This window comes from Ascaphus truei, chromosome 4 (genome assembly GCF_040206685.1).
Source record: "Ascaphus truei isolate aAscTru1 chromosome 4, aAscTru1.hap1, whole genome shotgun sequence".
In the NCBI taxonomy this organism is placed as follows: Eukaryota; Metazoa; Chordata; class Amphibia; order Anura; family Ascaphidae; genus Ascaphus; species Ascaphus truei.
This window is the reverse complement of record NC_134486.1, coordinates 258,489,127-258,514,075: the sequence shown is the minus strand read 5'-3', so window position 1 is coordinate 258,514,075 and position 24,949 is coordinate 258,489,127. Positions and strand designations below refer to the sequence as shown.

Sequence of the window (24,949 nt, the reverse complement as noted above, 5' to 3'; positions counted from 1 at the left end):
GGTCATCCTCTTTTTCCATTTGAGCGAATGGCGGTGCGTTGCTACATCTCTACATTTTATCTCCATTATATAACAAACTGATATTAAGAAATGTCCCATGTGACGCTTCTTTTCACTTATCATGCCACCCTCCCCCACTGGATGCCTCAGTGTCAGACTGTCTGGCACTGTGGTTATTGCTGTTGCTCGGGAGTAGAGTAAGGCTGGGCCAGGCAGGGAGCGAGCTCGCTGGCTCTGGTGCGCAGTGATGTCACGTGCTCTGCTCGGCCAGGCGATTTGTGGCCGGCTAGGTGCACGTGCAGGGGGCGTGGCAGGGGGCTCGGCCATGACGTCACAGAGCTGGTTCGCCCTCATTGGGCGAGTCGCTCACGTGACGCGCCAGCGAGTACACAAATCAAATTTGCTTGCTCTGCAAGCAGCTAAGCGCCATGCATGCGCAGGCGCTCGCTCACACTGGCCACACACATTGCAGCAATGTGTTTTCATCGCAGCCAGCATGATTGGGAGCGACTGCTGAGCTTCACCCTGGACGAAGCCTAAAGCCTCGTCCAGGGTGGTGCTGAGCGGGCGCTCACGCTCACGCTGGACACGTTGCGACAATGCACATGGCCTGCGTGAGTGGGCGGGCCTAAAATTGATTTTGCTGCTCGCAAGCGCGTCACGTAAGCGGCTCGCCCAATGAGGGCGAACCAGCTCCGTGACGTCGTGGCCGCGCCCCCAGACGCGTGCGCGCACCTAGCCGGCCAGGAATCACCAGCGCGCCTGTTCCACCCTGGACAAGGCCTAAGGCTCCCTGAACGTTGAAGAGATCACCTCCTTGCTCTCTCCCCTGCTTCTTGTGCAATATTTTCCTTCCAATCAGTTCCTCCTCCTCCCTTCATGCTAGTAAGGGAAAGGAAGTCTGTCTCAGTCATAATGTCAGATTACATCTCCCCTGCCAATGCCCAAGCACGGGTATTTTTTTACGAATTAAAAAACAAAAAGGTGATTACAAAATAAATCAATAAACAAATGAAAAGTTAAGCAACCCACAACCTAAAAACTAAACCCACTTGAAATACCCAGATTAAGTACAGTAACAGTGAGCAAAAACCACAGGCAGTCAGACAGTAAGCACACAATACGGTGCTGTTGCTTACTGACCACAGCTCCTGCAAACAGAAACTGTGCCCCAAACCACAAAAAGTAACATTTTAAGTGAAACTTCTTTGTCTTTGGTCACTGTTTTGTCACAGATATTGTATTTGTGATGGTGATATTTTTAATTAAAATTCAAAACACAATGTCAGTGACAAAACGCAAAGAAGTATGAATTAGAACGCGCATGCTCGGCACACCTGTTTTAGCCATTTGCACTTATATAGTTATACTAACTGTCTCTGTGTGTGTCTCTCTGTGTTTGCGTCTGTGTGTGCGTCTCTGTGTGTGCGTCTGTGCCTCTGTCCCAAGCTGGGTTGTTGTTGCTTCTGCGCATGAGCGGTGTGCCGAGCCAGCACGCATGTGCGGCAAGCCCGGCCGCCACTGCGCATGTGCGGCAAGACCCAGCATAGTGTTTTTTTGGCGCATGCGTGAGCAAGACGGCGCGTGCCTATTAGTAGCGTGACATCACTCGCGTTACAACACAAGGATTTTTTCCCACGAAAACCCTGCAGGCGCCAGCAAAGAAGTTTCATTTCAAAAACCTGCATTTAGTGTTCTAACAAAAAGAGGAAATGTGCCTCAAAAAAAAAGCTGTAGAGTCTGCTCCTTTTATTAACAAAAGCACAATCCCAGCAAACGGTTGATTGTTGATTGTGGCTTGTGCTGGCCACTCCCTCCCCCCTCTTGCACTCTCATACAGGAAGAAGGAATAACCCCTTCCCCTCCTCCACTTTGTCTCAACCCTCCTGAACTCTTTGAAACTACAGTAGTACTTTTACACTAACATGCATGTACTGTCCATAATGTCATTCATGTTGATCACATGAATGTGACTCCTATGAATTAAGCAACTGTGCCTCTAGCAGCACTAAACTCTTGAATGAGTCTTTGGTCTGGACCCAGAGTGGTGGAGATCAGCTGATCGATCAGCTGCTGCTGCTCCTGCTCCGCCTACTTCCTGCAGCAGCAGCAGCACTGAGTATGCGCTGATCTGTCAGCCTGGAGGAGTGTGCGGAGGCCGTCGGACCCTGGAAGCAGAGGTATGATATTGCAGAGGGGGAGACAGGCAGGGGCAGCTATGCTGTTCCAAGCATCTGCTGCTCTTATTGACAAGTAGCTGCACAGTTTCTTCTCACAGAGCAGCAACAAGGCACTAAGCAGTGGGGTCGTTTCAACTTTGTAAAACCTTCTTCTATTCCCAGCACCTTTTACATTGTCGGGAGCAGCAACGCCTTGATTTTCATGATTTTTGTCTTCGTTGACTGATATATTTTAGTGATAGGGATTGATTCTTTCGGTTTCAATCACTAAAATACAGTATATTACGTTTATGTAGCAGCCCAGTTTATCTCCGATTCTGTTTCTTAAACTATGAAATCATTGTTCCTTTTAAGGGTCCCTTCATACAACAGAGGCCTGAAAAGCAACGTGCTGTAATTTTGCTCCCATGTATAAGCAGTTTTAATAGATTTCCACCATTGACATGTTGTGTCACTGTTGGCCTCTTACGCCTGTCACCGGGTTGCACTATTACACTGTGTTGTGTTTCCTTTTGTATGTGCTCATAGGGCGCCTCCCCTGTGATTGCAAGCCAGGAAATCCTGGCTGAACTCAAGCCACTGGAAGAAGGGGTGGGAGAAGCAGAGATGATACAGGCTATTATTTCTTTAAGAGATCATCCTGCGTGTTCACACCCACAAAGCAATCATTTTGTTAATTAAAGCAGCAATCCCACTGTTTTGATTACGGACACATGTTTGTCACGCTAGGAAAGGACATACACATTGTTTTGCTGATTCCTAATGTTACATGTCAATTTTGTTCCTGTTAACCAGTAAAGTGACCTTATATTTAGGGACAAACACCTACATATTGCTGGAATATTTGCAATTACTTGTGAAAGGAGATGATGGTACTGTGTCAGCCTGTAGAGTTGACTGAAAATGAAGAGAGCAAAGATGAGGTGGGAGTGATCTCGTTAACAGGTCTCTGATATTTAAAACGAGTACAAGCTTTCAGGACCACTCGGGACCCTTATCAACATATACCTGTAGAAGGGACTTAAGTGGCCCTGAAAGATTGCACTATTTTTTTAACATCAGTTCACTTTTCCCTGCCCCATAAAAGTACAGGTGTAGCTAGACTAACTATTTATGCTTCCGGGGAAGGTGCAGAATCCTGACACTCCCACGTTAGTGGGAAGTCTCTTGGGGGGGGGGGGGGAGGGTCCTATTTGGAAGAACAAACCCTCCTTAGGCAGTGGGGCTTTTATTATCCCTTGAGCCGTGACTCCGGGAACAGTAAGGTCTGGCTGCATCTGTACCAAAACATACAGGACCCCTATAAGCTCATATTGAACCCCCAAAATAACCACAACATATATATGCGTATTTGTCAGAGGAGGGCTACTGAGCATGGCAATATATATTTAAAACCAGAGACAGAACATGAAACACTGACACAGCCCAGTGCTACATCCAATGACACAGCCCAGTGCTACATCCAATGACACAGATGCACTGTACAGTGCCTATATATATATATATATATATAGTTTAACTATTTGGCCAAAGTGTTGTAAGCCCTTGAGCCCCTCCAAGGCAGACCACGTCTCAAGGGTCCCTAACACTAATATAAATTCTTCATAACCTGTACATTACCAGGAAGAATGATTTATAATAAATCTGTCAAAATTAGTTGCATAGTTCTAAGTCTGATTGAAGCTCTTATTAACCTGTATAATACCAGGAAAAGCACTCTGTATTAGATTTGTCGCAATCAAACGTGGCAGTTACAGAGGTCCCACGCTCCTCCCCTAGGCATTTAAATTAAATGCCGGGGGACCATGTGAGGCCTCTGCAACTCACTTACCGTGATTCAGCCGGCTTGGGGCAACGCAGCATCACGTGACCCCGCTGCGTCATATGACGCTGGCACAACGGTAAGGGGGACGCGAGCACTGGGGGAGAGCAGGCAGGGGGCACAGCACCAGAAGTTTGCGCACACCTGTTCTAGGGGATGATCGGCTGAATACTCGGTTGCAATGGTCGGCCAGATCGACACAGAGATTGGGACCCCACCACTTCTGTTTTGAACATAAAAAGAAAAACAATATGCAGCCTCACTATTAGACCACAAATAGGAATGTTCTAAAGCAGGGGGGTGCAAACTTTTTTCCCTGCGCCCCCCTGTCGAATGTCCTCCTCTCCGCGCGCCCCCCCTCCCTCCTCCTTACCTTGATTCCCGACGTCATGACGTTACGTTGCCATAGCAACGGGATGTCACATGAAATGACGCGGCGTTGCCATGGCGACGCATCTCCAGATGCCGGCTGAATCAAGGTAAGTAGGTTTACAGATGCCCTGCTGCTCCCCCGGCACATAATTTAAGTGCCTTCGGGAAGCGCGCGTGGCCTCTGTAAACCCCGCGCCCCCTGCCGGTAATCTCGCACCCCCCACTTTGCGCAGCGCTGTTCTAAAGAATGCTTTTTAACTTGCCCTTCATTAATGCATGAATTGATTAGCTGCACTATTGTCATGCTCACTTTTGAAAAAAGGAGTATAGGTTGGATGTTCATTAGTGTTCTGCCATAAGAAGTTTGAGGATAGATATATAAAGCAATTTAAATGATAGCACAGGTTTAGCACTTAAATGTTTTAGCGCATCTCCATTAGACTCCTTAAGCTTCAGCACTGCAGTAAGAAGTTGGGGAACAAGTAGAGAAAATCCTTGCAAAGCTGTTTACATGTTTGAAGAACAGGAAAATTCCAAAACGACATACTGTAGCTATCCTCATCCACATGAAAGGAGACAAAGAAGACCTCAAAAACGACAGACTATTCATTCTGCTTTCATTCACGTACAAGAGTTTTTACAAAGACACTCACTAATCAGCTGCAATTGACCCTGGACTTTGCCCAACCTAGAGAACAAGCAGGATTTTGCAGTGAATACAACAGAATGGACCACATCCAAGTCATAGAAGCAGTGAGTTCCCGAAGTAATGAATATGATCTACCACTCATTTTAGGATTCATAGAATATGAAAGAGCCTTTGATTGTGTCTATACCTGCACCGTTTTAAATGCATTATGAAGTAAAAATGTTGAAGAAGCATACTTTATTATACGAAACATTTCCGGGAATGTTACATCAACCATTAGACTACATGAAGATACAGATGAAGTGTCACGGGAATGTACGGGTGCTCACCACAAACCGGACTGGACTGCGAGGCCGAGGTGGGGATATAGGAAAACCACCGCCCTACAGCCGCGAGGGCACGTCCGGTAAGCAGAATAATTGTGGATAGCCTGGGTCAGGGCAGGAGAGGTACTTGTCGGAGAGGTCAAGAGTAGTCGAAGTCCAATGCCAGGGTCGAGGAGAAGGTAGAAGTCTTATGGGCGAGCCGAGGTTCGAGGGTGCCAGAGGTCAGGACTCTGGGTACAAAGCTAGAATCTGGTACTGGAACATATTACACTATATATATATTTTTTCTTCACATACGGTGACATCTGCGCTTCCCACAAGCCTTTTTTCTACAATCAACATAAGGAGGACGTGATCGATCGCAAACCGGAAGTGACGTGACGCGACCTCGAGAGTGGAGCTGATGGTGACACAGAAGCTGCGCATCTATAATTTTATGTGTCAATGCACATTGTACCAAATGTGAGTGCAATATTCATTGCTTTACAAATATATTCTATGGTGAACATGCAATGTTGCACTAAGAGTGTCATCTCTTTTCATTGAGGGTCTGTCCTGTTGAAGCCTGGTACTCCTCATCAAGCAAGTGTTCCACATTACACATATATTGCTGGTATTATTTTGAGAAATTGTGAGTCCCCATTTGTGATCCTTTTGGTTGTTTTTCCTGTTGAACATATTACACTATATATATATTTTTTTTCACATACGGTGACATCTGCGCTTCCCACAAGCCTTTTTTCTACAATCAAAATAAGGAGGAACTGGATCTTCTTCAGGGTTAAGCTGCGAAGTTTACCGGTTTATCCAATTCTATAATATTCACATATATCACTTACTTGATTTATATAGCACTTTCTAAGTTTTATATTGTTGCACCTTTAATAGAAGCGCCTCACATCCCCTTTTTTGCACTGGAAGACAAGAACGGACTGCGAGGTAGCTTGAAGTAAGCACGACCAAAGACTGACTATGCTCAGCAATCAGCCTATGGCTGGTTGCACTAAATACTGATGAGAGCCAATGGGAATGCTTCCAGCAGTGAGGTCAGATGTAAGTAGAGCGCTGGTAGGTTGAGGTTGGGTGCAGGGAAGGTGTGGGAGGCTCCAGGTAATCAGAAGAAGCAGAAGTGGACATTCACGTGCGGCGCCAGCGGCACAGCACTGTGAAGGCAGCTGAGGAACGTCGGCGCGCGCGGGGGTCTGCTCCGGTGGTGCTTACGTCTTGTAGGTGGTGCGTGTGCAGCCGGTCGGGAGGAGGTGATGCGGGACCAGGGTTTGCGCGCCTCAGTGGCGGGAGGTGCGGGCGGTGCAGAACAGGGACGGAACGCCGCGGGAGGTAGGAGACGCGGCAACCTTACATGAAGCAAGACATATTGTCCTTGTGGCTGCAGAGAAAAATGTGGAAAACCGCAGCCACGAGGACAGCAAGTTTTGTGGCACGGATAGATTAACACTGTGTGGGTCCATGCTTTTGAATGGGACCCCCGCAGCATTAATCCTTTGCTTTATGGGTGAGAGAATACTGGTACCCACCTTCCAGATGAGCTGTGCAGCCGTGTCCCTGTCTGCCTGGATCCATGTCCCCACAGGACTGTGTTTTATTCTGCAATGGATGACATAGATGCCCTTATATGTGTGACTACATCATGAAAGGGAGACTAAATGGCCATTTTTGGTCATCTACATCAGAGTTACGCAAACCAGGTGGGTGCGAGATTATCTGCGGGGGGCATGGGGTTTACAGAGGCCCCGTGGGCTTCCCGAAGGCCGGGGAAGCGGCGAAAGCCTCTGTAACTCTCTCTTACCTTTGTTCAGACGTCTTCTGATGACATGGCAACGTGACATGATGCCAGAATGTCTAAGTCAAGGTAAGGAGGAGGGGGGGGGGTGGAGAGGGGGATAGCCTGCAGGGGGGCGCAGGGGGAAAATATTATGCTTCCTTGATCTACATAATCAAAGGAGTTGGCCAGGACACATCCAGCTGCCTTGATGATGTAGATGTCCAAATATAGCCTCCCCCCCTCATCTGGAAGGTGAGTAAGGGTATTCTCTCTGTGCTGATGACCCAAAAGGATTAATGCTGCGGGTTCCCATTCAGAAGCATAGAACCCCGCCGAGTTAATCCTCCTGGGGAGATTACTGTTCTTGAGCTGTAAGAACGGTAGATGCACTGCAGCCGCACTTTAACAGTGAAAATCGATGCACCGAGAAGGGTAAGTCTTGCTACATCTGTAGAAGCAAGATACTGTAAGGATCAGCAAAAGTGTTCAGGAACACGGTTCCCAGAACTTTTAATAGTAACACCTGAAGAATTGTTTAAGACGGGGGTATCAAATTCAGTCCTTAAGGGCCACCAACAGGCCAGGTTTTATGGATATCCCTGCTTCAGCGCAGGTGAAGCAGGCTTCACCAATAAAGTTTTAAAGTTGAGCTGAACTTTTAAAGTTAGCAGGTCTTTTTCATGTTACTGGGATTGGACAGATCCAATGCGGCCATTCTTCCTCCAAATAGAGGTAAATGAAAATTTTAATCAGGTATTAGGACCTGCTAATGGTCATGCCATGATGTAGCACGCAGGCATAACGATTTTGCCAAAGGGTTTAATTAAATTACCCTTTTTCAAGAGAATATATAGGTGTTTCACTGTGTATTTTTGTCATATTGGATATAGCGTTGGGCTTTTCTGTCTTTTGTTGTATACATTTGGCCACGCTTTTTGGCACTCCTTTTAACACGTATACATATACATATATTATGTGGTGGGTTTTGGAGTTTCTTGAGCTTCCTGGGATTTAGTTTCTTATCCATATGAATCTTAGCAAGATCAAAGTAATGTTTAACAAATGTCAACTTTGCAAACATTGAAATAAATGGAAAAGAACAAAATCTATTTTGAAGCCTTAGCATGATTGGCTGGCAAAGTCAACCAATCAAAAGATATGAACATTTGGTGGTCATAGACCAACCAGGACAGAGAAGGCTTAAAATTAAAATACAAGTAAACCAGAAATCAGTGCAACCGTAACATAAAAAAAAACAGTGCACTATAATAGGAGGTGTAGTGTAAATGAAACTGGATGGGGGATACCAAGAACTAGAAGTTGAAAACTGTCTACCATGGGCAGCAAGTATCAATGGATGGAAATCAATGAAAGACTGAAGAACCACATTTGGAAGAAACAAGACCAATCTTTCAAGGGACTCTTCTACTATGCCTCAAAAGGAAAGTTTTCAACCAGTGTATTCTGTCTGCGTTCACATATGGATGTGAAATTTGGACCCTTCATTTGAAGATAATTCTTAAGTTTGGAGAGCTGGTTCTTACCCGAAGGGACAGCAAAAAGAGTGAATGGTTTTGAAAGCAAACAAAAATTGATGACATCAACATAATGGCGATATGTTGTTTATTTCTTTAAATTACAAAAATGTTCTGCGGTGTAATCTGGAATTGATGACAGTGACAGATAATAGATGTGTCTAAAGTAGTTCATTGGTCAAAAAGATTCATGCTTCTTTAAATCTAAAGAATTTAAAACAATGATAAGTTCAGTTGCAACAGAAGATTAACCTGTTGCATTGGTCTAATACAGGCCTGCCCAACTCGTAAAGCGAGAAGGGCCGAACTGCTCCAAGGAAAAAAAATTTGGGCCGCACGGGTTTCATCATCATCATCATCATCATCATCATCCTCCCCATCATCATCCTCCCCATCATCCTCCCCATCATCCTCCCCATCATCCTCCCCATCATCCTCCCCATCATCCTCCCCATCATCCTCCCCATCATTCTCCCCATCATTCTCCCCATCATCCTCCCCATCATCCTCCCCCTCACCCACACAATACCCCCTCCACATCAAACACACAATACCCCCACTCCACATCAAACACACAATACCCCCCTCCACACCCCCAGCCCATTCCATGTCAGCATCCCCCCCCACAAGTCAGCATCCCCCCCAAGTCTCTCTTCCTCAATATGACACTCTCTCCCCCTCCCCTCAATGACACTCTCTCCCCTTCCCCTCAATGACACTCTCTCTCCCCCTCCCCTCAATGACACTCTCTCCCCCTCCCCTCAATATGACTCTCTCCCCCCCCCCTGCACCTCACATCACTCCCCCCCCTGCACCTCACATCACTCTCTCCCCCCCTGCACCTCACATCACTCTCTCCCCCCCTGCACCTCACATCACTCTCTCCCCCCCTGCACCTCACATCACTCTCTCCCCCCCTGCACCTCACATCACTCTCTCCCCCCCTGCACCTCACATCACTCTCTCCCCCCCTTCACCTCACATCACTCTCTCCCCCCTGCACCTCACATCACTCTCTCCCCCCCTGCACCTCACATCACTCTCTCCCCCCCTGCACCTCACATCACTCTCTCCCCCCCTGCACCTCACATCACTCTCTCCCCCCCTGCACCTCACATCACTCTCTCCCCCCCTGCACCTCACATCACTCTCTCCCCCCCTGCACCTCACATCACTCTCTCCCCCCCTGCACCTCACATCACTCTCTCCCCCCCTGCACCTCACATCACTCTCTCCCCCCCTGCACCTCACATCACTCTCTCCCCCCCTGCACCTCACATCACTCTCTCCCCCCCCTGCACCTCACATCACTCTCTCCCCCCCTGCACCTCACATCACTCTCTCCCCCACATGTCAGCAGCCCAGCCCCCCTCACTTGTCAGCAGATCACCCCCCCTCACGTCAGCAGCCCACCCCCCCACCAGCCCGTTTATCACACCCAACCCCCCCACCAGGCACGTTTTTCACACCCAACCCCCCCACCAGGCCCGTTTTTCACACACACACACACACACACACACACACACACACACACACACACACACACACACACACCTCACCTTTCTCTTAGCACATCCTCTCCCCGGTACTAAGCCCCGCCCCCTGCATGCTCTGACCTCCCCGGAAGCCTACTATTGAAAAAAATAAAAACACACGGCTGCTGCTGCCCCCGCGCACCGCAAAACCTGGGGGCTGGGAGGGAGAGGGAAGGGGCTGGGAGGGAGAGGGAGGGAGAGGGAGGGAGGAGGGATGAATCGCCGCCATTTTTTTAAAACTTTTTTTTTTAAATTTATTTAATTAACTGCCTCCCGGCAAGAGTCATCGCGGGCCGCACAGAGAGGCCAGACGGGCCGTATGTTATGCTGCCCTGGTCTAATATATCGCAGCCTATACTACAGAATGTGAAGATTGCAAAACAAAGCTTTTCATTATTTGAGGGTTATTCATTAAAATATGATTGACTTCAAAAGGACTTTCCATGTGATAGTGCCCTGTCACTATCACAGTTTAATGAATAACCCTCTTTTTATTTTTATTTTTTGCCTATGCAGGACAGGTGCATAAAAGCAGAAGTACTGTATGACTGATGCACTAAGGTGTTTCTACTCTGCCGCAGTTCACTGCCTTTGCGCTGTTAATTTTAGGCACATTTTTTTGTGGCTGTTGCAGTTTTATATATAAGAGGAAGTGTCATAGGTTAGTAGGATTTGTTAAAAAGATTCCAGTCTTATTTCTAGCCTAGTATTATTATTTTAATCTGTAGCTAATCTCAGCACGCCGGTTTCCTGAAGTTGTATGCATGGTGTCATCTCCATTTACTTAGCAAAGTAATTTGCAGGTTCCATTACCACAAATGTGAGTTGACGAACAATTCTGCAATAATACTTTACTTCATTAAAGATGACCATTTTCTTTAAAGCAAAAGTTAGAATGTAAAGGGGGTATTGTGATTGAACTCTGTGTGAGGTTAAAAACACCCCCCCACCCTTTCCTCTTAAGAAAAATACATGTAAAAAAATTATTATAATTAACACTCATGCAGCACGGAGGGCTCGTTTTATGCACCTGAATAGTCACTGTTCCTTTTGCCCTTTGCTTTTAAATTAACAATATGGCCACTGGGTTAGACTTGGCTCATGTAGCCAAGTAAAAGATGCACCATCATCATAAGATGTCACTGCTTTCTGTTGGTGACCGTCCATGGCGGACGTATTTGGGTTTCCCCTCTCCCCCCTCCCCCCCCCCCCATATCCTTGCAAAATGACATAAACATTTACTAGTGAAAGGAATATTAGGGGTTCCCTGAGCAAAAACCATCACGGGTCTACTAAAGTAAGAAGAAGAAAAAATAAAAGTGTTTTGGGCGAGGTTTGAGAACCAATAAAAATGATTACCCATAACAGAGACATACAAAGTCACTTCATGTCTGCAACCAACAGTTGAAAGCAGTTTTTAGAAATCAAACAATATAACAATGATTTTGCATCCATATTTCTTCTTAACAGGACGTTACTGAATAATTTCACAATGCAATACTGTGGCCCAGAACCATAGAGATCCTTTATTGACTTAACAAGGCATTAACAAATTGGTAAATGTTATTTTCAGCTGGAACGGGCCTTGTGTTTAGTATAACAGATGTTCGTGCTACTGATACACCCTAGAGATGTTACCTCTAGCAACGCCTATCCACAGAGCTCTGTTACAGTTAACACAGGAATTTAATGATGCGTTGGATACAGTTAGGTATGGTGTTATTCCCCGACAGAGCCTGAAATATTGGGGTGGGGAGGAAAGAGGTGTGTACTGCGCTCCTTTTTTTCCCCCACGCATTCTATAAAGATCTTTCTCACTCTTCACCTCTTAAGCAAAACCCATATTTCAGGGTCTGGACAGGGAAGCCAACTCCAGCCCTCCAGGGCTACCAACAGGTCAGGTTTTCAGGATATCTCTGCTTCAGAAACATACAGAACACCTACAAGCTCATATTGAACCCCCAAAATACCCACATCATATATATAAGCATACAAGTTTCACAGAGGAGTGCTACTGAGCATGGCAATATATATATTTAAAACCAGAGACATAACATAAAACACAGACAAAGCTCAGTGCACATCCAGAAAAACTTATATACGGTACAGTGCCTAAATATACATGTATAAATAACTAATAAATAAAATGGTCTTTTAGTTTAACATTTTGGCCAAATTGTTGTAAGCCCTTGAGCCAACTGCACGGCAGACCACGTTTCAAGGGTCCCTAACACTAATATAGATTCTTAATAACCTGTGCATTGCCAGGAAGAATGATTTGTAATAAATCTGTCAATATAAGTTGCAAAAGTTCTAAGTCTGATTAAAGCTTTTATTAACCTGTACATTACCAGGAAAAGCACTCTGTAATAGATTTGTCACAATCACACTGTATGCAGGCAAGTTCACCTGATAGTTGGAGATGCCATGGAGTGAGCTTTTAACCATTTAAATGTGGAAGGGAGTGAGCTTCAATTGGGTAGGAGGTTGCCACCCTCCAACAGCCAAGACTAGCTGAACAAGAATTATAAAACATACAGAACACCTACAAGCTCATATTGAACCCCCAAAATACCCACAACTTATATTGACAGATTTATTATAAATCATTCTTCCTGGCAATGCACAGGTTATTAAGAATCTATATTAGTGTTAGGGACCCTTGAAACGTGGTCTTCCTGGTAATGTACAGGTTAATAAAAGCTTCAATCAGACTTAGAACTTTTGCAACTTATATTGACAGATTTATTACAAATCATTCTTCCTGGCAATGTACAGGTTATTAAGAATCTATATTAGTGTCCAGGGACCCTTGAAACGTGGTCTGCCGTGTAGTGGCTCGGGGGCTTACAACAATTTGGCCAAAATGTTAAACTAAAAGACCATTTTATTTATTAGTTATTTATACATGTATATTTAGGCACTGTACCGTATATAAGTTTTTCTGGATGTGCACTGAGCTTTGTCTGTGTTTTATGTTATGTCTCTGGTTTTGAATATCCCTGCTTTAGCACAGGTTGCTCGATCAGTGGCTCAGTCGAAGTTCAGGTGGTTCAACTCCAGAGACCCCCTGCTTCCCAATAATATATATTTTTTATTTAAATTGAATCCACCTTGAAGTGCTACTTACTGCACCGACACACTTTATTCGAGCAAATACCCAGTATGTACCTGGCAGATACCTGGAATGCGCCGCTCCTCACCTCTGACAAGCCCCGTTGCGTTTGCCTTCCCAGCCTGGGTTCATGCCTGGCTGACGGGCGGCTGATCTGTTAAATGATAATGATTAGGATTTAATAGGCTGCAATGCTTCGCGTGTCTACCAGATGGCATAAATTCATGAATTGTAATGCAGTATATATATATATATATATATATATATATACTGTGCAGTATTGCAGCCAGCGGGAATAAAATGCTTCAATCCCTGCCTGGAAAATACCTCAATGCACTCGGGCAGAAAACAGTCACAAACCTCAATACACCCGGGTATACCCGAATTCGTGGGACTAGCCGAGCTCGAATAAAGTGTGTCGCCAGTGTATGCTTTTGAAAGCAGAGGAGCATGAAACATTTTAACATTCTGCTAGTACCTTTGCAGTCTCCTAAACTTGAAAACATTTACTGTATACCTTTTCTCTCTTTCCAGGTGTCTTAGTGGGGTACTCTACAGTATATATTCGCCCGTCCGCTTCTAATGAGAATAGGCAACAGCATCTTCAGCCATGTCTTACAATACTGGAGGAGACGCAACACAACTTGCACAGACCATATCTACCAACATTCAGAAGATAACACAATCCTGTATGTTATATCAGCCTTACTGCTTTTCTATTGGGATTCAGGTTATTTGAATATATTGTAATTTTTTCTCTCAGTTTTTCTAAATATTTGAGAAAAACGAGCCCAGATTGTGGATATCAGAACTTCCACGATACAAGCACATTTTAGCCCAAGGCTCAGTTACTGGGGGTTTGACCATTTTTTTAATTGTGTTTTTTTTGGTGGGGCTTGCTGTATTTCTCCCTTCTCCATGCCATGTGCCATTATTTTGTGTCAGTTGGAGTGGAGGTGTCGAGAGACAAAATTTCATTAATTATATATTTTATTATGGGACTGGTGTCGTTCGGAGGCAGGAACAGTATAGTCATGAGACATGCCACCCACCATCTGCCCTGTCTAAGTTCCATTTGGGATTACTTACCTAGAACTGGGTATTATTTTAATTTCAGTAGGGGAGTAGATAAAGATACCTACCACCATCTGACCTGCCCCCTCCCCTCCTCCCCTCCTCTTCTACTACCAGTAGGCTTATATACCGATGTAGCACTATGATTGGTTGCTTGCCTGCCAGCATGGGCTCTTGAACCATGTGCAATGCCTTGACAGTCCGCGACACACCGCCTATCAGTCGATAATGGCCCATCGGGATTAATACAGCAGGGGTCCCTGTGTTTGAATGGGACTCGCGTTGTGTGAATCCAACTGGGCTGCACCTGTCTGTAAAAGACGCGCCCTAAGCGTGAGACTGAATCAGTCACTCTCCCTGCGTTCCTGCAATAGGCGACAGCACTGCTTTTATGTGATTTTAATAACACAGGATTGAAGCATGGAGTCTCGGGAGCTGACCCGCATAAGTTTTAGCCCAGGGGTCCCTTGCTTCCTGAAGTACAGGTCTGGTATGGGGTGCCGGTATCCCCGCCATGTTTAAATTCTCCAACGTCATGGCCCACGTGACCGGGACATTTAAACAAAGCAGGGGGATAACGGGCCTGTAACTCGGGAAGCAGGGGCTGAAATTAATGTGATTGAGCTCCGGTGACCCACTGCTACAGTACTGTGTTATCAAAATAAATTAAAAAGTGCCTAGCCGCTAAGGCAATGAAGGTGTTACGCCAGAGTACCTGGTTTATTGGGGTTAGATGGGGTGGGTGATGGGGATAGTTGCCCCCGGGTTGGTGGTTAGGCCTAACGAGTAGGTTGAGGGAGGGGTTTAACCCCTTCATTACCTTAGCAGTAGTAACCGCTATGGTAATGAGAGGGTTAACCGCTACTGACCCAAGAGGCCTAACACCCACCCCGGGGCAACTATCCCCTTCGCCCACCCCTCTACCCCCAATAAACATTACAATACCCCCCAACAACACCCCCAACACATACAGTACAGCAATGGGCAAAATCCCTATTATCCATATCTGGATAATAGCACATTTGCCCATTAAAAAAAAAAAATGTGTGTCTGCAGAGCACGCTCATTTTAAGTGAAACTTCTTTGTCTTTTGTTACAGAAATTGTATTTGTGTTTGTGATGTTTTTAATTAAAAATCAAAATAGAATTTCATTGAAATAAATAATAAATAATAAATAAATTTGACTTAGAACGTGTGTGCTCGGCACCCCCCTGTATTGGCTATTTGCACTAACTGTGAATTCCTCGTGTGTGTGTGACTGTGGTGTCTCGACTCAGTGTCCTCTTCTCCTGTGGTGCTGCTGTCCATGTGCGATGCGCTGCCGAGTTCCAGAGGACTCTGCACATGTGCACCGGCCGGAGTATTCTTCTGCACATGCGCAAAGACCGAGGACCCTTCTGTCTTTGGCCAACAGTTTGAGGTGTAGAATAGCTTCTGCACGTGCGCTGATAGTACGCATGCACAGTGCTCGTGCCCCTAATCATGGTACGCATGCGTTGAGGTGATGGTACACATGCATGCACAGGGAAAATTTACTTCTGGCACATGCGCTGTTGTAGTCACATAGTTGTACGCATGCAGTCTGGATGGGGAGATGGATCAAGGAGAGAGGATATGTGCAGATCCCCACGTGCTGGATGGGGGAGACAGATCAACGGATTGTAGGCATGGAGGTGAGTGTTGGTGAGGGCGGCCCGACGGCCTCATTTGCCAGCACTGACGTCACTTCTATAACCTACTTTTGTCTCCTAGAAAGGTGATTTGATGCCTGCAAAGAAGTTTCACTTCAAAATTAAGCCAGAGTCCTGGGTTTATTGGGGGAGTAGGGGGTGGATGAAGGGGGTAGTTGCCCCAGGTTGAGTGGTTAGAACTCTCGGGTGGGTAGCGGAAGGGGTTAATCCTTTCATTACCATAGCGGTTACTACCACTAAGGTAATGAATGGCTTAAACCCTTCCCGGTAGGCCTAACCACCCACCCTGGGGCAACTGCACCCTTCACCCACCCCCTCTACCCCAATAAACCAGGTTCTCTGGCTTAGCAGCTAGCCGCTAAGGCAATTAAGCTGTTTTTATTTTGATAACACAGTATTGAAGCAGGGGGACTCCGTAGCTGAACCGCATACTTTTTAGTCTCTGGGACCCCCTAATTCCCGAGTTACAGGCCCTGTTATGGAATGCCGGTATCCTCCTGCTTTGTTTAAATGTCCCGGTCACGTGTGCCGTGACGTGGAATAATTTAAACATGGCAGGGATACCAGTATGCCATAACAGGGCCAGTAATTCGGGAAGCAGGGGGTCCCCGGGGCTGAAATTAATGTGATTCAGCTCCGGAGACCCCCTGCTTCAATACTGTGTTATTAAAATAAAATGAAAGCTGTGCGATCGACTGTTAGAGCCACGTAGGGAGAGTGACTGATTTTAATCTCGCTCTTAGTGCACGTCTATTTCAGACAGGTGCAGCTCTGTAGGGTTCACACAGCGCGAGTCCCATTGAAGCTCATGGAGCCCCGCTGTGTTAATCACGATGTGCAATTAAGTCTCCTTACTGAGACCACGAGCACACGTGAGCACAGATGACAAAATACTGGACCGCAGCTCATTTAGGGGTGGCAGTGCGACCAACCATAGTGCTGCATCTGTACGAGGGTTTCCGGCCCAGTTGGAAACAACAACAACCTTCTCTGTGTTGGATATATGAAAGGCAGAGTAGGCACACCTCAAATAGGCACAAAAAATACAAGTTAGTGCCATGAATAGTATTTAAAGTGAAATATTTCACCCGCACACCAGATGCGAAGAAGGCTCAGTCTGACTATTTAATATAGTATTTGCTTTTGAAATTCATCTTGGAATGCTTAGTCTTCTACGCATCTATGTATTTTTCTTATCTGTGTTAGTTAGGCATAGACACCGTCATCTGATCTGTCTCCTGCTCTCAGAAAATATATACAGTATACTTAAGTACCAGTCAATCGGTTCCAGTTGGGTACAGAGGTTGCATTAACGCTAACATTGGGGATTTTGGATGCCTATAAAATAAGTGAGACTTTTCAAAATTAGCTTAGTGCATACTTGTACGCATATAGGCTTTCATCGTGATAGACCAACTGTGCTCTTGCATCGCTATAGGAGGCAGAGCTGTCAGTCACTGATCTGCTTGCCGAAGCTGCGCACCACAATGCCTAGTGATGTGCGTCTGCATCCCACCATGTGCCATCGCTACTTTTTAATGTACTACTGCAGGTGTTTCCTGGACCAATGTGCACCCATGTCTAGAAGATCCTTGGCTATTGTATTTGCTCTCCCTCCATATTATTTCTCTAAACAAAACATTTGGTTGGGTTGAATGGAAAGCATGAACAAAAAACAGTGAGACTACGCCATTACTGCTCCACACACCATGTCTTTTAAACTAGAGTAAACTGGACTCTATAAAGACTTGTGTACAGTATGTGCTCAGCACATAATTTTCTCGAATGATATATTCTAGTAATGTACTTATGTCAATTGTAAAAGCAAATCCAATTCTATTATTTCTTAACAAACCCAAGAAATGTAATTATCCATAAATACTACACATACTGTACTATGCTGAAGCAGCAAATAAATTAAATGCATCCAAACTTTTTGAGAATGCAGAGATTAATTCTAGATGTCATGAAGAATATGTTGGACCTTAAATAGGCCGAACGTGTGGGAACACCAACTTGCAGTAATGGAAGTAACCTTAAAGTCCTACATCTGTGGGATATGTTCAACATCAATCACAATGACACAAAGATTCTGAAAGCTTATGGGCTCACGTGTATAAAGTTATACCCAGGTCTTCTAGTTTCCATGGTCCTACATTCTTTAAAGGGCATACAACCTGTAAAAAAGAAACTGTATACAGTAACTCGTATATATTGTTTTTCTAGTGCGGATACGTGTATTATGAAAGGAAGTTTTAATTTAACAGATTTAAACTCGCGATTGTTCTGTTTTCCTTTTTAGCTTCTGAAATTCAGAGGATAGTGAATCAACTTGGAACTCCATTGGACACTGCCGAATTAAGGCATCAGTTGTAAGTACTAAGCTAAACCAGTATCTTACTCTTCTGTAAAATTAAATGATCTTTTTTTTTGGAGGGACAAATGATAATTTTTATTCAGTTGAGAAAACAACTAAGCTTTTAAAAGAAAGTTAATGATTTTTTTTTTAATAAACCTAGTACTGTATATGCACCCTTTTTTTGTTAATTAGATTTTTGTTAATTAGACTTTTTTGTTTTTAAACACCGTTTAAGTTTGCCTTCATAGTATTGGTTAATATGTACTGTACTGTTGTATTAGTTAAGTGATATACTGTAGCTGTCCAGTAAATGTTTTTCTTAGGTTTCTTTTAACGTTACGGTCGTGACTTTTTACACTAATAGCCTTACCCATGAAGAAGCAATCTGTACTATGACCGATGTGCCAGCAATATTATAAGCTTATAGTGACGGCGACGCCAGGCTGCGGTCGCTGGAAAAATCAAATTTGAGATGACTTCCAGCAATCGTGACCAAGCTGTCGCTCCGTCGCATCGCGCTTACTATAAGCGCACGTGACGGCGGCAATGCATTTGTTTTGAAACGCCTTTGCCGGCACAATAAGCACAGCCTAAGGGGTTACATATGGGCGATTTCGTGCCTTTTTACCAATATCTGACATCTGTAATTATTTTTCAATATTTTTTAAGGGACTTTTTAATCATGGTGAGCTGAAACTTGGGAGGAGTTTGATATTCCTCTAGTTAAATCTCTGCGATTTACATTGTTGGGTTTGTTTAGAGCAGCCAATTAAACTGTAACATTCTTTAGAAAAACTTGTTTCCTGACTGGCGACATTTGGATTGCACCTTTTTAAACTGTGATACTGCCAATCACAGCACGATCGAGGGAAATCTGCTATTGACTTAAATGGGAGTTTTTCTACATTCTCTCTGCAATCGACAGTATTCGTTTAGCGAACAAGGCTTTTATTTCAAATTCTGCAAATAATTTCTTAGGGTGGATGCAAACCTCTTAAGCACTTTTCTAGGGGATGATCTGACTGAAATGGAAATGGCACCATCTCCACTTCCATTTATCTCAGCTGCTTGAGGGGTTTTATCTACGTGATCGATATGAAAATGCATGAAGTCTGGTGGTGCTTGGGTGCCAATGGTAATAATAGGTGCACTCGCAAACAATAGGTGCACTGGGTGCACATGGGTGCACTGTAAACCAGCGGTGCGCAAACTGGGGGGTGCGACCCATGGGGGGGGTGCGAGACTGCCGGCGGGGGGGCGCGGGGTTACAGAGGCCCCACGCGCTTCCCGAAGGCACTTAAATTAAGTGCCGGGGGAGCTGCAGGGCCTCTGTAAACCTTACTTGCCCTGGCTCCGGTGGCTTCCTTCCTGCGTCGCCATGGCAACGTGGCGTCAAAATGACACTGCAAGGTCATGTGACGTCACGCTGCTATGGCAACGTGATGTCATGACGCCGGAGCGCAGGTAAGTGGGGGTTAGGGGGTGTGCGGGAGTGAGGGGACCGCCGGCAGGGGGACGCAGGGAAAAAAAGTTTGCGCCCCCCTGCTGTAAACCACTAGCATGGTGTATATCAAGAATAAATAGTCCAGAGGTGTTCTGGGGCTCAAGAGTTAAGGAACAGAAAGAAAAATATATTATTTTGCAATTCTTTGGGAGGTATTCCCTTCCAGCCCACAATAATGTCTTGATTGTAGAGGGGTAGTAGTACATTCATAGGCTAATTACTGTATATGGATAGCGTTGATCCTTATTCGCTCTCCCTGAGAGCAGCACTCCCAGGTTAAATGTGTAACGCAGAGTGTACTCCTAAGCCTTTAAAGGTAACAGCTAGAGGTAACGTACCAATCCCCCTTTCTTCTTAATACATATCCATAATGAAGAGGGGAAACTCACTGTTCTGCATGCGTGTCCTTTTGCAGCTAGTGGGTGGGTGGAATCCTCCGGTGTGCGGTCCGCCGAAGATGTACAGTAGCAGATAGAAAGTTGCATCGCACCACCAGAGCAATAAAGGAGGCAGAGAGGGTGACTCCAAAAAAATAACAATTTATTTGATCATAAAAATGAGGTAAAACGGGCCCGTCTTACCTCATTTTTATGATCAAATATATAATTTTTTTGGAGTCGCCCTCTCTATCTCCTTTATTGCTCTGGTGGTGCGATGCAACTTTCTATCTACTATATAAAGAATAAACAAAAGTATAATAACAATAAAAAGTAGAATAAACAAACAATACAGGCACTCCAGTGGGCTTTTGAAAAACTCTGGTCGACGTAGCGGATCTCATGCTGACCTTTGTCACGATGTAATGATAATGGGGATTGTCATTACCGTGAGGATTGAAACATCAATCATTTGAATAAAGTTACACATCAGTTTTTTCAAAAACCTGCTGAAGGGCCTGTATCACTTTTTTGTTTATTCTTGGTGCTTGGGTGCTGGCCAGGCTTCCAGCAGAGAAAAGGATAATGGTTAAGCTTATATGGATATCTTGTGCACTGATTCCATCGCTTGCTTTTGTCCACTTCAGAGGGGCATACTGTACAATGCATTACAAAGTGAACTTGCTGTATCCCTCTCTCGTTATATATAACATTTCTTAAATGGTATATGTGTAAAATGCTATCAAACTTATTTATCTTATCTTGAAAGAGGACATAGCATGGTAGACATCCATTGCGATTAATCAAACTGTTATGCTGGGTATTGCACCTGATCCAGGGTTAACTGCCATTGACTTGAATAGCAGTAAATGCTGAATCGGGAGGGGTACCCCACATCAGAGCTTTATGAATCTGCTATGTTGTGTTTTAATCTTGTTGCGTTGACGAAATACGATAAACATCTGAAATACTTGACTCTCATGGGATAAATGTTTGACTTAAAATCTGAACCAGCTGTTTTGTAGGACTAGAAATAGATCACAGATAACTTTTGGTTCTGAAGAAGGCTTGTCTAACTTTGACATTACAAAATAGTTTTAGTAAATAACGTGTTTTGGATTTTTATGCAGGCAACAGAAGAAACAGTATGCAAACAAGCTTGCCAAAGATACAGAAACGTGCATCAAAGACTTTGGATCACTGCCTTTGGAAAGTGATCAGGTACAAAAAAGTAGAAGATGTATACTTCATTTTCAGCTATACCGTGTCCTCTCCAGAAAGAGCAGTAACAGTAGACCAGACTTTTACATGGATCACAAACACCAGGCAGAACGAGAGTGTTAAACTGAGGTTTATCTTGGCCAGAGCCTCAAACTCTGGGTTAAGGGGGCTCCTTGTTCACTAGGTACAGGGCACTGCCGAAGCTATCTTACCCTAGACGCCACCTTGATCCGTCTGATCCTTAATCCCAATAACTCGGGATAACCACCTCTGGTCTACAGTTCACATCCCAGTTGGGTCTCAAGAAACCCGAAACCAACAATGAACAACTGTGGTTCTCTGATTGGCATCAGCTTGTATAGAATCTCAGCCTCCATCTGAAATCATGGAGAACTGGGTGCCGACAAATCAGGAGCTGGGGGCTCGACCAGACGGACCAATCGGGCCCGTGGGCATGTCAAAGGTCAGCCTCATTTGGTGTGGCCAATGGGAATTGAGAAGACAAGCCTAGGACCCAGGTCTCGTTTCCCAATTATAGCTCCATACCATATTTCCCATGGTGATCAACGCCTGGTTGCCAAGGAAATAAGTGCTCTGCCTTTGCAGTGTGTACCTCCCCACACCTCACCATTGTCCTCAGACACTGCACCTGGCCCCAAACAAAGGCTACACCTCTGACTCAGTGAATGCTAGCCACTTGACTAGTGTTAATGGCCCAATCATACAATGAGTTGCATAGAAATATACCAAAACCACAAGTACATTATCAACATAATACACATTACACAGTAACCCTGCTACAGATGCGTAATCTCAGGTTACACATTATAGCAGGGCTGACAGCCATTTGCAGCCTAGAGATAGCTATTTTTACCCTGTATACTGGGTTCCCATCTTGACTGGTAGGGGCCCCGCTGCACGTACCGTCACAAGAGCCTCTCCAGCTCAATATGTCCAACAAACAGGCCTCTACAGATTTATGGTTGGACGGCCATAATACCTGACCAAAGTGCAGAAAATCCATTCACTTCTGATATTCTTGAGCAGAGTTTATTATGGATTCCAATAGATAATCATGGATTAAAGTTGATTACTGGGGACAACTGCCACAAACTGTAGAGTGCTTTGCATAACCCTGTTTTCCCACTATGAAACAATACAATATTAGATCACATGAGTATGTTGCATATGTGCTGTAATATGAATCTGGCTCCATCAGTTTTAGTTCAGTCTTTGGATTCTACCGTATATATTGCGTTAATTAAGAGGAAGGTAACTAGAACTAAATACACATTGAAATATTTATTTGGAACACCAAATATAAATCGTGGAAACACACTTGGATAAAACCAATGAATATGACCCTGGCAGTTAGTTCGTTGCAAAGAACTTATAACTTGCCACAAAGTACTATAAAATCAGATCTTATTGTGTTATGAATTGAAAAAATATATTCTTATGTATAAAAGGAGAAAGCGAAAGGGGGGAGATTCTGTTAAACTAATCTCTGCTTAAACAACAACAACACCACCATGAACCCTGTCAACCTATTTAAATTATGCTATACATTATCTTCCAAACAGACCACTTTTGTCCCAAAAACTGTGTTTGCATGCAAATGTTTGTACAGTAATTGCAATATTTTTGCATAGACAATTCTTATTGAATTTGGGGGAAATTTGAGACGTGTATCTCTGATATCTGCATATCAACATTGTAATTCATGAATGTGAATAGTGGTTGGATTTGTTTTTGCATTCATTTTTGTCATGTTGTAGAAGGGTGATTATATGTTTTTTATCTCTTTCCAGCGTCAAAAAAAATTGCAGAAAAGTCGGCTCGTGAATGAGTTTAGTGCGGCATTAACAAATTTCCAGAAGATTCAAAGGCAAGCTGCTGAGAAAGAAAAAGACTTGGTAGCCAGAGCCCGTGCAGGCTCAAGAGTATCGGTAAGTAGAAAAACTGGGACAATTATGTGAAGTTTCAGTATAAAACTGAGCAATATTTCACAGAGCCAGAATTCTAAACGAGAATATGTGATAGTTCGCCAATATTTTACATTTGTCATAGGTTGAGATGCCTTTTATTGATCAAATTATAGTGTGCAGAGTTTTTCAAGCTGTGTACACCATCATTTCCTATTTGAAGAACTCTCTTCTTGGTTCCTTAAAAGGTAACACAACCAAAACTACAACTTTGAACTAAACTGAAAAAACAACAAATGTGTGGGTAAAAATTACACCTTTTAATAGTTAACCAACCTGTAAATGATGCAACGTTTCTTAGAGTCTCCGTGCTTGAAAACGAGACTGTGTAGTCCTGAAAGATTGTATTATTAAACAGCTGTCGGCTTGAAGGGATAATGCTGCATGTGTTTTTTTTGGCAGCTTATGTTTTTGCTGTCTAACATAATTGCCAATGACAAATATGTAAAATGTTTGCCATTTATACTGTACTGTTGGTCAGGGGTGTGAGAACTTTGTACACTGCGGCCCCCTTTTCATCCGTGATATTAGTCGGGCCCGCCCTGCCTGATGTCATCTAAATCACATAACTTTTTTTATTATTTGGTATAACATTTGTAAAACCGTAAAATATGACAAATGTTATAGGTTTGTATTGAAATAAATCAGCATAGTAGTATAAGATAATACTGACTGCAAATTTTTTTCCTCTCTCCCCCTCCTTATCTCCTCCTCATCCCTCTCCCTCCTCATCTCTCCCCATCCCTCCTCCTCATCCGCCGTCTTCATCATCCCTCTCCCCCTCCTCCAGCTCTCTCGCCCTCCATGTCTACCTGTGGGAGAGGATGGTGATAGAGGCAGACAGGGGGAGATGATAACGACAGCGGGCCGCAAGAGGGGGGCAGAGGAGCAGCCAACAGAGGAGTTAGTAGTTGCACAGAGTCAAAGCAGGACGGACGGGGAGTAGTGCGCATTAGCAGCTTAGACACCGGAAGTGTGAGAGATTTCCCGGTTGGACCATCGGGGCGCACTCCTCCCGGGACGTCCTGCTCTGGCTCCGTGCAACTCCTCTACCAGCTGCTTTTCTGCTTCACTCTGGCAGCCGGACACCACCGCCGCGTACCGTCATCACCCCCCCCCCCCCCACGCCTGCCTCTATCACCACCCTGCTTCACTCTGCACCCCCCCTACAAAATCTTGCGTCCCCCAGTTTGCGCACCTCTGCTGTATGTGACAGCTATTGTTGAACTGTACAACTACAAAAATTATTGCAATCTTTTGCAGATTTGAGCTCGGACGCTCCAAGAATACATGTATTATCATTGGTCTCAAACAATATTCCAATATTTTACTTATTTTTTATTGTTTTAAAATTTGTAGAAGTGAATTCATAAAAGCATTGCCAAACACAAGAAAAACGAGAATTCTCCTTAAAATATAC

The 24,949-nt window shown here is 44.5% G+C and overlaps 1 protein-coding gene across 2 annotated transcripts in view; it reads left to right on the top strand.

Moving 5' to 3' along the window:
- Positions 1 to 2,020: 2,020 nt before the first annotated feature.
- The window catches only part of STX7 (syntaxin 7), a 33,188-nt gene continuing 10,259 nt past the window's right edge, over positions 2,021 to 24,949 (top strand). Inside the window, exons 1-6 of one of the 2 annotated variants that reach the window (XM_075597339.1) lie at positions 2,042 to 2,180; positions 11,673 to 11,758; positions 13,852 to 14,006; positions 18,386 to 18,455; positions 21,454 to 21,544; positions 23,356 to 23,493. In XM_075597339.1, the coding sequence (XP_075453454.1) occupies positions 13,928 to 14,006; positions 18,386 to 18,455; positions 21,454 to 21,544; positions 23,356 to 23,493 (378 nt within the window). In that variant the 5' untranslated portion in view covers positions 2,042 to 2,180; positions 11,673 to 11,758; positions 13,852 to 13,927. Of the gene's footprint in view, positions 2,181 to 11,672; positions 11,759 to 13,851; positions 14,007 to 18,385; positions 18,456 to 21,453; positions 21,545 to 23,355; positions 23,494 to 24,949 lie in introns of both variants that reach the window. The other variant, XM_075597340.1, reaches the window with a different exon arrangement.